This window comes from Podarcis vaucheri (assembly GCF_965113315.1).
Source record: "Podarcis vaucheri genome assembly, chromosome: 3".
NCBI classification, from domain to species: Eukaryota; Metazoa; Chordata; class Lepidosauria; order Squamata; family Lacertidae; genus Podarcis; species Podarcis vaucheri.
The window spans coordinates 41,454,883-41,469,851 of NC_138761.1; the positions used below are offsets into that span (position 1 = coordinate 41,454,883).

Below are 14,969 nucleotides of genomic sequence, written 5' to 3' on the forward strand. Positions count from 1 at the left end.
TAACTTTAACACATGGTTTCTTTAACATATGGTTTCCTGTGCATACAATGTGTAACTATTTGAAATGTGCCAATTGGATACTGTCAGTGTCCACCAAGGAAACTGGCTTCTTCTGGCAACAGGTGTACTGCTGCCAGGCTCAGCATGCCTAGAGGAGCAGCTCAGAAGACAAGAGAGCAGGCAACTGGAACAGCTGAGGAACAAGCTTTTAAAAATCCATTTAGCTTCTGCTTCTACTTACCTGCCAGGCCAATGGAAGCAGTGGAGAGTAGACCTATAGTAAAAAAATGTTTGGAGATTAGCTATAGCTGAGAAAATAACCTATACTGAAAGGAAAGTAAAAAACAGATGCCTTTAATGCCATCTGATGGCCATGCATTTCATATACACACAGGTCCTGCTTTCCCAGTGCAATGCCTTCCTCTGAACAAGAAAATAATTTGTTAGGTCAGCATTATTCACATGACAAAGCTGGTGATTTCCATTACTTCCTATGGGAACATTTTTAATTTGTGATTTGTCCAATCTCAATCCCTCCCTGGTTTATGCCTGAAACTGCCACAGCCAATCAGCAAAACCAAACAAAAGAAAAGCTGATTTGTTCAATCTCTCTTGCTCCCTGATTTGTCTGATCTCTCTCCGGCCCTCCATGGTTTCTGCTCAAAATGGCTGCTGGCAACAAGCAGAGCATGAACAAGTAAGGAAGTGGGCAAGCTCCAGCTGTTCAGATATCTTAATCAGCAGTTTGGGTATAACTGAAATTTTTGATAACTGTGTGTACTAGTGAAAGGGGTCTACAAAATATGTTATCTGCTTCATCATTATAAATCTAGATGTTGTGACCATGTATACTTCTTGATAGTTGGATACTTCAGTTGGAGAAGATGACCTCATTGCGGACAGATGCTGCCCTGCAACCCTGGAAGAATAACATCAGAGAATCCTGCAGAAAAGTGAAAAGAGGGACAAATAGTATAGGGACATGAATACTTACCAGATATCTGGAGAGACTTCGGGGAGGGGTGTTATGATTATGTTTATTTGTCTAGTTATATTTTGTTATATGTATATGAAAACCAATAAAAAGTACTTATAGAAAAAGCAGTGGAGAAAGAGGCATTTGATATAGTAGAATGGAGATTTTTCTTTTATGAACTGAAAGTATTTGGTTTTATACTCCAATTCTTAACTTGGATTTGCTGAAAGATGAGGAAGTGTGACCCTGTTGATTATATTGATGTGCTTCCAGAGGCAAGGCTTTTTGTGAACAAGGACATTGTTTTTCCTTTTGAGACTGTGGAACTAAAAGTTACCATCCATACCATGTCAAACTTTTGTGTTCATTTTATTTGATCACTCTATTTCCAGTCTATACCAGTGAGTGGATCATGCCAAGATGTGTTTGGAACAAAACAATTCACACTTTGCACCACATCCATCATATCTATCACTTCCCTTTTCCACTCATGTGTTTCCTGACCACGAATGCATGTATTTCATAGACCTGCATGTGCTTTAAAAAAAAATTAAAAATTGGAATGCTGGTATTTCAGAACTTTGACATTCTGATTGGCCACAGTCAGTTCTCCTTTTCCGACTGTACTTCATTTCTAATCACAATAATTTGTATTGTGTGATTGAAAAACAGCCTATGTCTTCTGTACAATGACACATGCACACAATGTAACTGGCAAATACCTCCTTTTACTAAAAGTTGGAACATTTATTATGGTCATTCATTATAAAGTGCTAACAGAATTGCTGGAAACCTTAAATTGCAATTTTTCAAAAAAAAAAATAATAGAGCTGCAGAAATTTGTCCATATACACTGTGCAAAGGTCTTTAGTAAAGAGATCTCTGCAACATTATAAAAGTAGTAACATGCCTGGCAGTAATGGAAAGAAACAAAATTACATGGATAGTGTGATCAGGTGAGAGCAGAAGAGAAGAGCTGTGATTGAAGGATAGCTTTCTGGAATTGTCATTTACCCAAATCAAAATCATAGCCAAATAATCGTAAAGGGTAAAAGAGCAAAGAGGCATCCATACATAAAGTTATGGATGAAAGGAAGAAACATCGTGGGATGTTTGCAAAAGGATGACAAGATGGTGTGGATGCCATGAAAAAACCACAGGAAACACAGGAAAACATTGCACAATGTCTTGTCTCAAAACACCACTGATGTTTCAGGGGTTTTCAACCATGGCAGCCTTCTGGTTAGGCCCTCTTGAGTTGGAACTGACTCCAGATGGTGGTGTTAGGCAATGATTGCTTGACCCCTTGCCAAATGTGCTTTGGGCTCCTGCAGCATTCTCTCATTTCTCCCATGCCATTATATGTTTAGATAAAAGTACTGGGAAAGGGTTTTGTAATTACAGAGTGAAACAGTTTAATAATTCGAGTGTGTAAATGGAAACTGCAGAGTTTAAAGTACCATAGTCATAAATGATTCTAGCAAGTATATGTAGAACAGATAGAAGACCGAAACATATGGTGTGCCTGGTAATTGAGATGTAACCCATGGATGTGAAACTTGTAGCCTTCCAGATGACATTAGCCTTGCCATCAGCCCCAGCCAGCATGGGCAATGATCAGAGATTATGAAAGTTGTAGTTCAACATCATCTGGAGGGCTAAATGTTCAGTTTGGGGGGTAGCAGTTGTGCATGGGTTCCTAGGTGTTTAAGGTATAGGAGACAGAATGGATTGGAGAAATGTGATTGAGAGAAGAGAGCTACTAGCAATTCAAAGAAGGAGTTCAGGTTCTAATTTTTTTTGAGAGTCCATACTCAAATAAGTAAGAGAGGTCAGTGCCCATATTCTCAAACAACCAAAAGAAGGGCTTCTATTTTCTGGTGATCTAGGATGAAGGCACTTTTAAAGGTGATTATTTTGAACCCCAAGATTGCTCTTCTCTCCATTTTTGCTGCGGATGCCCAGGACCTTACTCAAATGGATCTTCTTATCTGCCTTATCGTGGCAGCACAGCTTACCATTGCTAGACACTGGAGAACTTCAAATGCTGACCTGTTTGAAGTGTGGTTGATGCAAGCTTGGGACTTAATTTTAATAGAAAAGGCAACAACAACTTCAAGACCCGAGGAACAATGCTAAATCAAATATACAACATGGTTTTGGGTTTTTTGTATATGCTTTGACAACACAACATGACTACAGACCACCTACAGCTCATGAAGATTTATGGAAGGACACTTTTATTTGACGGGAAATATTTACATGATACTGAATTACTTTGAAATGAGACTGTGCTCTGGTGAGGGTATGGGTCTTTATATCTTTTCTTACGTTGCTCAAACGGAAAAGAAACAAGTCATTTAAATAAACCCAGAACTTCCTACGTCTTTACCCTGCCCCCAGCATCGACCATGATGATCAGTCTCACTGGAGTTGATTTTCAGTCTCTAGCTCTACTGGCCAGTCAGCTGCAAGGTGTATATGCATGCATCCTGTCAGCAATCACTGTGCTGCTAGGTCCCACCTTGATCTGCAGCTCACAGTTTTTTCAAGCAATTCCTTCTCTTGGAGAATGAGCTTTTAGCAATTTCCATTGAAAATAACCTGAGAGGACATTCATCCCTCACCCAGAGTTTCCTTGTGATTGGCAACATTAGCCAATCAGAAGTCATCAGGACACAGCCATTTGCATGGCAGAGAGGTGCTTCTAACTGATGTCCCCCAACCAACCCTGTACTTGCTGTGAAACCTCAGCTTTCTCCAGTTCTTGTGTTCTGCCCCCTAATTGGGTCCTGACTCAGTCACACCTCCTTGGGCTGTGGTGGAGCAAGAGCAAAGCTGGATTGCTCAGCTACCTCCAGAGAAGCAGGCAGCCAGAGGTATCGCAGCAAGGGGGAAATCCCTCTTGCTTTTACAGTCCTCTTTGTAGCAAACCTTTTGAGTTCTCAATCAGGCTAGATGTTACACAAAAAGCAAGGGGACGCCGATGAAAAAACAACAATAGCATGTTGCCACTTTCTGATGTGTCATTGGGTATTTAGTTAGTTACATGCGTTTAAGAGGTCTCAAAGGAGGGGACATTGGTTTCTTGATCCTCTCCTTGATAATGAATATGTTGGCAGGCACATAATTTGCTGAGCTATTCCTCATTTCTGTAATGGATGTATATATTTTGTTTTGGTGTGCTCAATAAACATCATTTCTGTCTTGGAAAAGACCTGTGTGAGTCATTGAGTAAATCTGCCAACATGCATTGATAACATAATTTAATCCTAATACATGAGACTCTTGGAATATGTGTTTAGTAAAAGCATGGTTTTACTCAGGAGGTGCATCAAATATGGTAGGAGAATCCAATTCTTGAATCCAATTCTTGCTAGATGAATGCGCTTTGGAAGTAGATATGCCCAGAGGTGTTTGACTTTTAGTTACTCAATAGAGGCAGAGGCAAGATGCAAAAGATAATGGAAGGATGTTGCAAAATTACTGTAGACTTTGAGTCTGATACACACTTTCTGAATCTTTATGAGGCTGGAATGGAGTACCAATCTAGTAGCAATTCAGCTCCAAAATCTTGGGTAGGTTTCTGCACTTGGCCAATGGTTGTTTGTCCACCCATGGTGTTAACTTGTTTTGGAAGGTGCTGAGTTGTTCAGTTCACATTTGGGGGGAATAATTTTTGCTGTGAACATAGGGTCTACAGAAGAGCCATGGAACAGAATGGAAGCAAACTAGTCAAGCCAAGTCTGGCTCAGTTCTGAAGCAGGCTGAACTGTCTTTCTGGAGGGCAGCGATCCGTGCAAGAACTGTGAGATCCAGGAAGACTGACAAAGCTATAGTCCTACGGCAGAAGAATGGACCCCTTTGAGGAGGACATTCAACCATGTAGTTCTAATTCAACTGTGTAGCTAGCAGGAGACAGTGCAAGGTTCCTGCTGGTGCAATAAGTTTCCCTGCCTTCCCTTTCCCCCCCCCCCCATTGACTTGGAGGTGGGGAGAGTTAGGGAAACTCCCAGAACAGAGGGGCAGCTCTTTCTGTCTGGCAAACAGAAATGCTTGTGCTGTGTTCTGCCAAAGATGGACAACGATGACCACTAAAGTCGCTCTTTAACAGGCTTTATTTACAGGCTGAGTTAAATAAGGAACAAAGCAAGAGGAAACGAACATCTTACAGCTCCAACTATGGTTGGAGAATCACTTTCCCTTTTTGGGCAAACAATGGGTTGAATCCTTATAGGTCTGCACTGAGATTCCTACTGCCCATAACTGGGCTTGCACATTGGAAAATATCTGGGAATGCCGGTGACGGTTGGTCACCTGTGCTTGATGTCATCTTCCCATGACCTTGTCTGCAAGGTCAGAACAAATGGTGGACTATAAAGGGATGTGATGGTGAAGATCTTCACCTGCTACTCTATTCAGCACTGAGTTAATGTGTGGGGATCCAGCTTGCCAGGCCTCCAAAGGACACATGGTCCCATATCTCCCACGCTGTTGGTCAGATAGGCTTTCTAGAATAAGTGCTGATTCTAGCAAGCAGTGTTTAACTCTTACGGATCTCTACAAAGCTGTGCTAGTGTAACTTCTTGCAAGTGCTAGGTCCAGGCCTGTGCACCACTGAGGACATTCAAAGGGAAAATTTGCAGAGCAAATGTAACTCTTTGTAATACAATGGTCTTCGGCATATGTCCAAATACAAGCTGATGGAATGTTTTGTGGGGTTGGCAACCTAAGGCCCATGGGCCACAAGTGGCCCACAGGGGTTGTTTAACTGGCCCATGAGCCGCCCCGGAACTGAGCCGCCCACTTGGCGAGTCCCTGCGCGCTGCACTAAAGCAGCATGGCGCGGGGACACGCTTCCATGGCGCCGGAAATCGTGTCTACGCAGACGCCAAAAATCGCATCTGCACCGACGCTGGAAATTGCACCTGCTGTGCAGACACTGGAAATCGTGGGCACGGAGGGATCTCCGCTGGAGTGAACCAGCCCAGGCGAGGTAAACCTTGCCAACCCCTGCCCTAAAGCAGTGGAAAGCTTTCTGCAGGTTTCTACCCCCAAACTGTCATTCATCAATACAAAACTGTATTTTATTTTGACAATTTATATACCACTTAATCTGCCGTCACCTCTAAGTGGTGTACAGAAGACGTAGTACAAAGGGTTGGACCCCAGCCACATGCAGCACAATTTTAGTTGGGAAATAGGATGGAAAGAAATGGAGAGAGAGAGAGAGAGAGAGAAATAGGCAGTCATAAAGCAAAGGGTATCATGGAGTGAAGGAATCAGAGAGAGACCACACCTCTGTGCTAAAGCTCATTTCCCATTTTTGCTTCTTGTGCTTAGCTCTTAAACTTCGTAGCAGGGTTTCTGCTTGGTCTGGGGGCCTTTTGGATCTCAGCTTCCTGCCCTTTTATTTGTAGTCGTATAAATATTATATTTTTAAGGGAAATGGGGAATGCAACCAGACAAGATGTAATAAACCATAATAAAACAAAACCCTACTTTCTGTGTGTAGTTTTTTTTATGGAGGGGGGCACACCTGGTCATCCAGATCAATCCCAGGTACATTCATTCAAGCAAATAGATCCTCATATGGAGTCCGTATATCTGAAAACTTTGCATATTTATTGCGCTTACAGAAGGTCACCACCTCAAGTTGCTAGCCAAGTCATGTATTTTGTCCTTTGTATGATGGTGGGTCAGGTGGACCTTTTAAAGTCATGAGTTAATTCTCCATGAGTTGGTAGAAAAGGATCCCCTGCCCCCCCCCCAGATTACTCGTAATTGTCTGATCTCTGTCACTGTGCATACTGGCATGCAGTTCTGGTCTATATCAGAAGTTGTCATTACAGAATTTCGTGGTGGTGGCGGAGAATGGTGAAGGATTGTTGGGGAGAGTGATAAAGACTTGCAAAGAAGAAACAGAAGACTGAAGTTGCAGGATTTTGGCAACTTTGGACTTTCGACCTGCTGAGAACTTGAAGCAAAGACTGAAAACCCTCTCAAGGCTCAGAGAGAGAACCCTTCTTGAACCAACTGTATCGAGTGTGTGCATTTGTACTTACTAATTAAAACAACTTCCAATAGAGTTTGTCTGCTGCAGGAATTTTAATCGTTTTGCTGAACATCTGACTGGGCAGTAAGCCAACTGATTATTGGGCACAAACTTCCAAAAGCCCTTTCCTTCCATTATTGTGTTAGATAGTGCCCTTAGCCAGTTATACTATCCCTCTGACAAGTTCCAAAGGACAGGGATACAGTTTGATAAGACACTGACATATTTCGATTTCAAATGAGTTATCAAGATCATGTTTGTGTGGCTGATCAAGTGTCAAAAATCAGCCAAATAATATGGCATAATATTGCATGTACAGCATTCCAACACCACCACATGCCAGTGCTGGTTGCTGTGTTTGGGGTTTGACATATGCCTACTATTGCCTTAGGATATTGTTCAGAACCCATCAGTTTACTCAAAGGGCAGGGGTTTCTGAGGTGTGTGTCAGGGTCAAACAAAGCAGTTAGCAGGTGTTTTAGTGGTATATACAGCCATTCTGCAGCTGGTGGAAGAGAGCATGCCTCTTTTCATCTGGGAAAGTGGAGAAAGACATCATTTGCATCAATCACAGTTTAATTTCAATTGTTAATGGGAAATAGGAACCCCATAAAAAGGAGGGGAGAGAGTACCCAGCCTCTTTTGATTGTTTTCCTCTTTGTGGCTTCTATGCTGATCTAACTTTTTTTATATAAAAAACCCCCCAGAAAACCTTGTTATCACGTCATTCACTTGTTGGAACAAGGAGTTTCTGTCAAATGACACCATTGCTTCCATACTGAAAAAAGTACCAGAGCTCTGAAATGCTTATGTACCAAGTTTAGGTTGGCTAAGAATAAAACACAAGAAGACACCTTCCTAGGGAAATGGTCTCCCTTTGTTTCATACATGAACACTAACAGAGATTGCAGATTTGGAGGATAAGGGCTGTTTTTTCCTTTTCTTTAGAGATTTCCACACCTGATGACAACAGGAACAGACTGCTGTAGAATTTGGTATGGTTGACTTTATGTACTGCTGCATGAAGGAGAGACGTGGAAATTGTAACCCAAGTTTTGAATATTGTTTATTGAGTTTGTACTTCCTTTGAAGAGGTTCATTCAAAATTATTATTTTTATTTAAAAACAACAGGGCTGTGCTTCCCTGTACCCCCCAAACCCTGCTGTGCTTCTATCCACATATCTATTCAATGGAGATGCCTTTCTCACTGTCCCCAGGCAAGAATTAGACAGGCATTCCTGGTTGATTGATGCGCAAAAGCCCCACCCCAAATTCTGCCTCTTCCCCACAGCTCCCTTTTGCCCCATGCTTGGCTCCACCCACTTAAACCCTTCTCACCTGCCTGCTGTTGCTTTCTGCAAGAACTCTAGCATTCTTATGAGAGGCGCTTGTCTACATTATGCAAGAGAAACTCCCTTCGCTCCCAGCATCGTCAAGAATTGAGACTGTGACTGTTAGTGCAAAGCTAATGCCCTATGGCACTGCCTACCCCTTTTCCTATTTTTGCTACTTGTGATATTGTTGTTTTCTTCTTCTGACCCTCCTGTATTCTTTTTTTAGGTGTGACACAGGCTGGGAAGAGGAATACTGCAAACAATGTGTGAGGATGCCAGACTGTCGCCATGGGACTTGCTGCTAACCCTGGCAATTCAGTTGCCGAAGTGGCTGGCCAAGCAGGTTCTATGACCAAGGTAGGCCACGCCACTTGGGAAAGGGTGGGGACATCTTGAATAAAGTCAGGACAGGGAAAGGACACAGTGTTAAATGCTCAGCTGCCTTATACTGCCCACATAGCAAGCTCTCCAGCATTCACACAGGGTTCTTCCTTGATGCCGATATGTGTCAGAGCGATCCAACTGCAGCCCTTGGCAGTCCTGGACAGAGAATGTTCTGTCACCTGTTCTCAATTCGTAAGCTGGACTCTCAGCTGTATGTGGAGTGCATCTTTCGTTAAGCTGCAGATATCAGGAAAGGGTCCCACATTGCAGAGGGGAACATTCCCAGTCGTGAGGTACCAATTGTCCAGTGTTTGTGTCTCTGCAGGGAGGTCACTGCTGCCCACTGTGCAGAAGATGCTGAAACAGGGAGTCTGGCTTCTGGCTGAGAACAGCAGGGGAATCAAGCTCTGCCACCTTCCCAGCATGCATCACCAGCACTCGGTCTGAGTCCAGGATAGTGTTCAACCTGAAATAAACACAGCAGCAGGGTAAGCTCTTATTTTGGAAAGAGCAGAGAACTGAAAAGTGCTGCCCTCTCTTTTATCACAGTACCTCAAAGTGGGTAAAAGAGTACTCCCTTTCAGCTACTGCTGTAAATCTATAGGCACCTAACAGCTGTTAGGTGGCCATCCAGCCTCTTCCTATGAGGGATGCTGTAGAAGTGATATTCTCTGCCTTGACTTTCTGACTGTTGAGGTCCCTTGCAAGTGTGTGGCTCTGTGCATCTCTCAGGTGTCAACGAGTTTATTTTATTTTTTTGGATGCAGAAGCCTTCAAGGAATTTTGAAACAGCTTTGCTAGCTTGTTGTGTGTAAGAACTAGACCTAAGCCTCACGTTTCTTATTTGTTACTCACTGATAATATAATTGAAGGCCTGCAAGATATAGCCTGCAACCCTGTGCAGCCTCTTACTAAGATGAAAAGCAGAGCTGCTCTTCGGGGTATTTTGCAACATTCGTACAGAAGAGGTCAGGTTGTATACACACCACCGTTTGCTGTCTTACAAGTGATTGCTGTAAGTCACTCTGGGAGCCCTGTCAGCTAAATAACAGGAAAACCCTTCAGGTAAATAATACATCGATAGCCATGTTAAGTGATAATTATCTTCGACTACTATGAAGTCAGTTGCTGCATGAAATGGGATTCAAGCTACCTAACAGTGGGACATACCGTATTTTTCGCCCTATAAGACGCACTTTTTCCCCTCCAAAAATTAAGGGGAAATGTGTGTGCGCCTTATGGAGCAAATGCAGGCTCCATGGATTCAGCAATGCAAAGCCTGGAGAGCGAGAGGGGTCAGTGCGCACTGATCCCTCTTGCTCTCCTGGCTTCGCTTCGCTGGAGAGGTGCTGCGCAGCTTTCCCTCTCTGTGCAGTGCCCCTTCAGCAAAGCAGGAGAAGAAATGGAAGGGGCTCCGCTTCTCCTGCCGCTTCGCTGAAGGGGGCGCTGCGCAGAGAGGGAGAGACTGCTTTTTTCTTGTTCTCCCCCTCTAAAACTAGGTGTGCCTTATGGTCGGGTGCATCCTATAGAGCGAAAAATACTGTAGTTTGACTAAAATTAAGGAAAGCTAGGAGCAAGACTTGTGGATTTCATTAAAGCTCTCTTTCCTCCCATAATCCAAGCACTGATACTAATTAATACTTCCTGAAGCACTTCAGATTTGTAAATCAAAAGGCATGTGGTTGTGACATCCCTGCATCTGCCACCCACAGTGGATAGTTATCATCTGTTCAGAGAGCTGGGTGTGCAAGCAAAAGTGCATTAGGTAAATAAAGTTGAGGCAAGGTGATTCTGTGATCCCTGAGCGTTGCTGCTTGAAAGCTGGAGAACAGGCTAAATGAGAAACAAAAAGGCACCTGTGAGCTATAGTCAGTACAGTTTTGTCTGCGAATCGCTGGCGGATGGTCTGTTGGAGTAATCTGTCTGTCTTCTGATCCACACTTGCTGTGGCTTCATCAATGCACAGAACCTGTCAATGAGACAAAATGAAAACACTTAGAAGAGTGTCGCTGATGAACACAACTCTTGGTCCTGCTTATTAATACAACACATTTAATTTAATCAGGCACTGTGGAATCTAACTGTTGTAAGAACTCGAGAGCCATGCTGGGAAGCCCACAAACAGGGCATGAAAGCAAGAGGCCTTTCCAGTGTTTCTTGGCCACCAGCAACTGGTATTCAGTGTTATACTGAAAAAGGACATTGTCCACTGTTGCCCCTAGACTCTGTAATGCTGTATCTTTTTGCACAAGATTTTCCTGATCCATAAGGCTGAATGCTATACCATTGGTATGTTTGTATAGCATTTTTAGCTCTGCGTCATTATATTGCTCTGGTTTTGTACCTTTGTACTCCTAGAAGTATGACAGTGCTTCTTTAGTTTCTAAAAATATTAAGCAATTTAGAAATGCTTTTAATTAAAGAAATAAAACACTGCCTCTGAACCAGGAGGTGCGATTTAGTTAATAAATTGTTAGCCACTAACTGTCCTGTTCTACACTGATTTGTCTAAACTGAATAAAATTGCTTTTTTCAGCACAGTGTGAGACCCTCTCACTGCTTCAATAAACATTTGGGGAATGAGTTTTGTAGCCAGCTATCCTGGGGGCCACCACCACATATTGTGGTAGCAAATTCCATAAACTAATTCTGTACAGTGTGGAGAAATATGGTCTTTTGTCTGTCTATCTCAATAGGTGACTCTGAGTTCTAGAGGTTTAAGAAAAAGCCTAACCTTTCTCTCTATCCACTTCCCCAAACCATACAGTGGTACCTTGGTTCTCGAACTTAATACTTTCCGGGAGTCTGTTCGACTCCCAAAACAGTTCGAAAAGCAAGGCGTGGCTTCTGATTGGCTGCAGGAGCTTCCTGCACTCAAGTGGAAGCTGCGTCGGAAAACGTTTGCAAACCTGAACACTTACTTCCAGGTTTGTGGCGTTTGGGAGCCGATTTGTTTGACAACTAAGCCGTTTGGGAACCAAGGTACCACTGTACATACTTTTATGGTCCTCCATAGTGTTCCCCCTTAGTCACTTTCTTTCTCAGTTCAGAAGACCCGAACATTGTCACCTTTCCTCACAGGGAGAATGCTCCATTTTTTTATCCAGCTTTCCCCCTTTCTGTTATTGAGCTAATACATCCTCCTCACACCTTCCAAGTCTTGCAGTATGATCCTTCCCCACAGTTGTCCCAAACAAACAAAAAATATCAGGCATCTTTGTGGAACCCACTTTGAGAAGACATCACTCACCTTGGCCTGGGTCAAGAGAGCCCTTGCTAAACAAACCAGCTGCCTCTGTCCTACGGAGAGACTCTTTCCTCTCTCCCCCAGCTCACAATCCAACCCACCTGCATGGAGCAAGAGAGTGGAGGAGTTAATGTAAGTTTCAAAACTTTGCCTCTACTTAACACTAGTTCAGATGAATGAGAAAGGCCTGAATGTAGGCAAGAAGGGCTGAGATCACAAACCCTCTGTGCCAGCCTTTCTCAACCTGTGGGTCCCCAGATGTTGTTGAACTACAACTCCCATCACCCCTCGCTAGCAAGGCCAGAGCTCAGGGATGATGGGAGTTGTAGTCCAACAACACCTGGGGACCGACTTAGTTGCCTTATAACCCCTGGCCATTGGCCGTGCTGGCTCAAATGACCCAAAGATGAGGGAAACTGCTTTTAAGGGTTTTATTGAGGCCATTTTTATTTATTTTTTTAAAAATCACAACAGCTTCCGCTGGTTCCCAGCAACCTCCACCCCATAGTTGTTTAGTGAATTTTCCTTCAGCTTACTACTCTGACCAGTATTGAAGACCAATAGGTTTTGGCAGATTCTTTTCTAGGTTCTTAATATTTCCCCCATCGTTCTACCCGGACCCTGAGGTCCAGCGCCGAGGCCCTTCTGGCGGTTCCCTCACTGCGAGAAGCCAAGTTACAGGGAACCAGGCAGAGAGCCTTCTCGGTAGTGGCACCGGCCCTGTGGAACACCCTCCCACCAGATGTCAAAGAGAACAACAACTACCAGACTTTTAGAATACATCTGAAGGCAGCCCTGTTTAGGGAAGCTTTTAATGTTTTATGCATTACTGTATTTTAATATTTTGTTGGAAGCTGCTCAGAGTGGCTGGGGAAGCCCAGCCAGATGGGGGGGGGGTATAAATTATTATTATTATTATTATTATTATTATTATTATTATTATTATTATTATTATTATTATTATTATATCTCCCTCCCAACAAACATAACAAGCAGTTCATTTCTGTTCTCCAAACAATGTACTCACCCATCTCTGTAATCACTGCCTGCAGATGGCATTGCTCTAGGACTTGCAGCAAGTCGGCATCTGTGTGTTGCCCCCGAGGGTCCAAGTTCTCACGGATTGTCCCACTGAACAAAAAGGGATCCTGGGGGATTATGGCCAACTTAGACCTAAGAGGAAGGACAGAGGAAGGCTCACTGGACTGCACAGCTTAGAGGTGAACAGGGCCAATGGGAACCTGACATTCTGAGACAGCCCCTCCGCATCGCATTAAATTGACTTTTCAAGCTGCTTTAACAGCGACGCTGCTGCCATTGTGGCTTACTCCTCGACCTACCTCAGTGCTTTCAAGCCTACAGAATGGCTGTCAATGTTGTCCAGGAGGATCCGGCCAGCTTTCAGCTCCACCATACGGAAAAGGGCCAGAAAGAGGGTGGACTTGCCAGATCCAGTCCGCCCAACTATCCCCACTTTCTCCCCAGAGTAGATTGTGAAAGTCACCCCATCCAAGGCATTGGGTAGGTCAGGCCGATAGGCCAGCACTACTTGCTGGAATTCTATGTGACCCCGACTTGGCCAATCAGGTGAAACCTTGAAAAAAGAGAAAAAGATGCAAGCAATAATGCAGCAGCAATACTTCCTTATCCTAAGTCCTTTTTGATTTGCCATCACCATGATCAGCAGTGGGAGCAGAGAAGATCCAAGGGCCCCAATTTGACAATCATTACTGTTGTCCCAGTTGCAAAGGTGACAGTGGCTGTCATTTTGAATCTATTGGGGTCCAGGTCTAGAAGTGAGATGAAAGATGACTGAGCTTCCCTGTACCCTTGTCTGATGAGCTTTTGGGCTTGCTGTTGACTTCAGTGATGGTGGAAGAGGCTTCATTCCATGAATAGGACTCTGCTGTACATACCATTGGCCACAGGGAAGCTAGGGGAGGTTTACCGAACCAAATCAATAAAACAAGCTGCCATTGCATCAGATTAGTTGAAGGTCTGCCCCCTTCTGGTCCCTTTTTGCTGGCCTTTTAAAAATATCTCCTCCTCCTCTGCCTTAATCCCTGTTGACAAGCTGAATGAGGAGCCAAGAGGGAAATTCTTTGAAGGCCAGATAGCTCCCAAAACCCTTGCTGTTCTGGTGAAGCAGGATAAATATGGGAGGGGAACTCTCTCACCAAAAGGGGAAGGAAGTTTGTTGACAGTAGTTACCCGCTCCAGGATGCCTACCTCCTCCTCTGAAGAATGCTCAACAGATGAAGAACTAATGCAGACCAAAGAGCCTGTGCTTATGGACTGTGTGGAATCAGATGTTCTGGAAGAGCACCTCCAATCATTCACAGGAGACCCAGCAATGAACCCTTACCTGGAGCAGCTCCTCTTGAGGCTCCACGGGAATCTCTGTTGCATATTCCTCGGTACGCTCCACACTCACCATCATGGTCTCTGTCTGGGTGAAACTGTTGATGAGTCCAGACAACAAGTTTGTGACCGAAAGGGCATAGGAAAGGGCCAGGCCCACAAGACCTGTGGGGACAAAAAAGGCTTTGTCAAAAAGCACAACTCCTCTGAAGCAAGGAAAACAACAGTGGCCCAGTTCCAATATGGGTAAGTAGAGGAGAAAGAGAGAGGTCAGCATGTTAAGAAGGTGTCCCTTGCAAAAGAATTGATGGCGTGGATTTTTCTTGCACATTAAAAATCTAACTGGAACCCTAAATTATTTTTAGGGTATGCAAGACTGGCTAACAATTCTTTTCTCTGCCCCTTAATGTCTGCACCAGCTCACTTGCTTTTGGGAACAGAGAACCCTGTCAAACTATAGGGGAGTTCAGCTGGATCATTGGCTTTCAACTGGGCTGGGTTGTAAACTTAGGCAGGCTACAGTATCCCCACCCCCTTCTTTCTTTTTTAAAAGAGAAAGATGGGAGAGAGAGATATGAAAATAGAATGCATGCAGTGGGGGGAAAGAAAAA

General features: G+C 43.8%; 2 protein-coding genes across 7 annotated transcripts in view; one reads left to right on the plus strand and one right to left on the minus strand.

Moving 5' to 3' along the window:
- The window catches only part of LOC309528631 (zinc finger protein 318-like), a 25,977-nt gene extending 16,475 nt beyond the window's left edge, over positions 1–9,502 (plus strand). Inside the window, exons 7-9 of one of the 3 annotated variants that reach the window (XR_014217856.1) lie at positions 7,980–8,026; positions 8,593–8,723; positions 9,076–9,502. The gene's annotated coding sequence lies outside the window, so the exon portion shown is untranslated. Of the gene's footprint in view, positions 1–833; positions 4,192–7,979; positions 8,027–8,592; positions 8,724–9,075 lie in introns of those variants that run through there. The other 2 variants (XM_082216233.1, XM_082216232.1) reach the window with 2 other exon arrangements.
- Positions 8,081–14,969, minus strand: part of ABCC10 (ATP binding cassette subfamily C member 10) — a gene marked incomplete at its 5' end in the record, with an annotated part of 20,800 nt that continues 13,911 nt past the window's right edge. For 2 of the 4 annotated variants that reach the window (XM_082216225.1, XM_082216224.1), the window contains 6 exons: positions 8,081–9,216; positions 10,607–10,719; positions 12,001–12,098; positions 13,025–13,170; positions 13,338–13,591; positions 14,363–14,523. In XM_082216225.1, coding sequence (XP_082072351.1) covers positions 9,081–9,216; positions 10,607–10,719; positions 12,001–12,098; positions 13,025–13,170; positions 13,338–13,591; positions 14,363–14,523 — 908 coding nt within the window. In that variant the 3' untranslated portion in view covers positions 8,081–9,080. Of the gene's footprint in view, positions 10,720–12,000; positions 12,099–13,024; positions 13,171–13,337; positions 13,592–14,362; positions 14,524–14,969 lie in introns of all 4 variants that reach the window. The other 2 variants (XM_082216223.1, XM_082216222.1) reach the window with 1 other exon arrangement.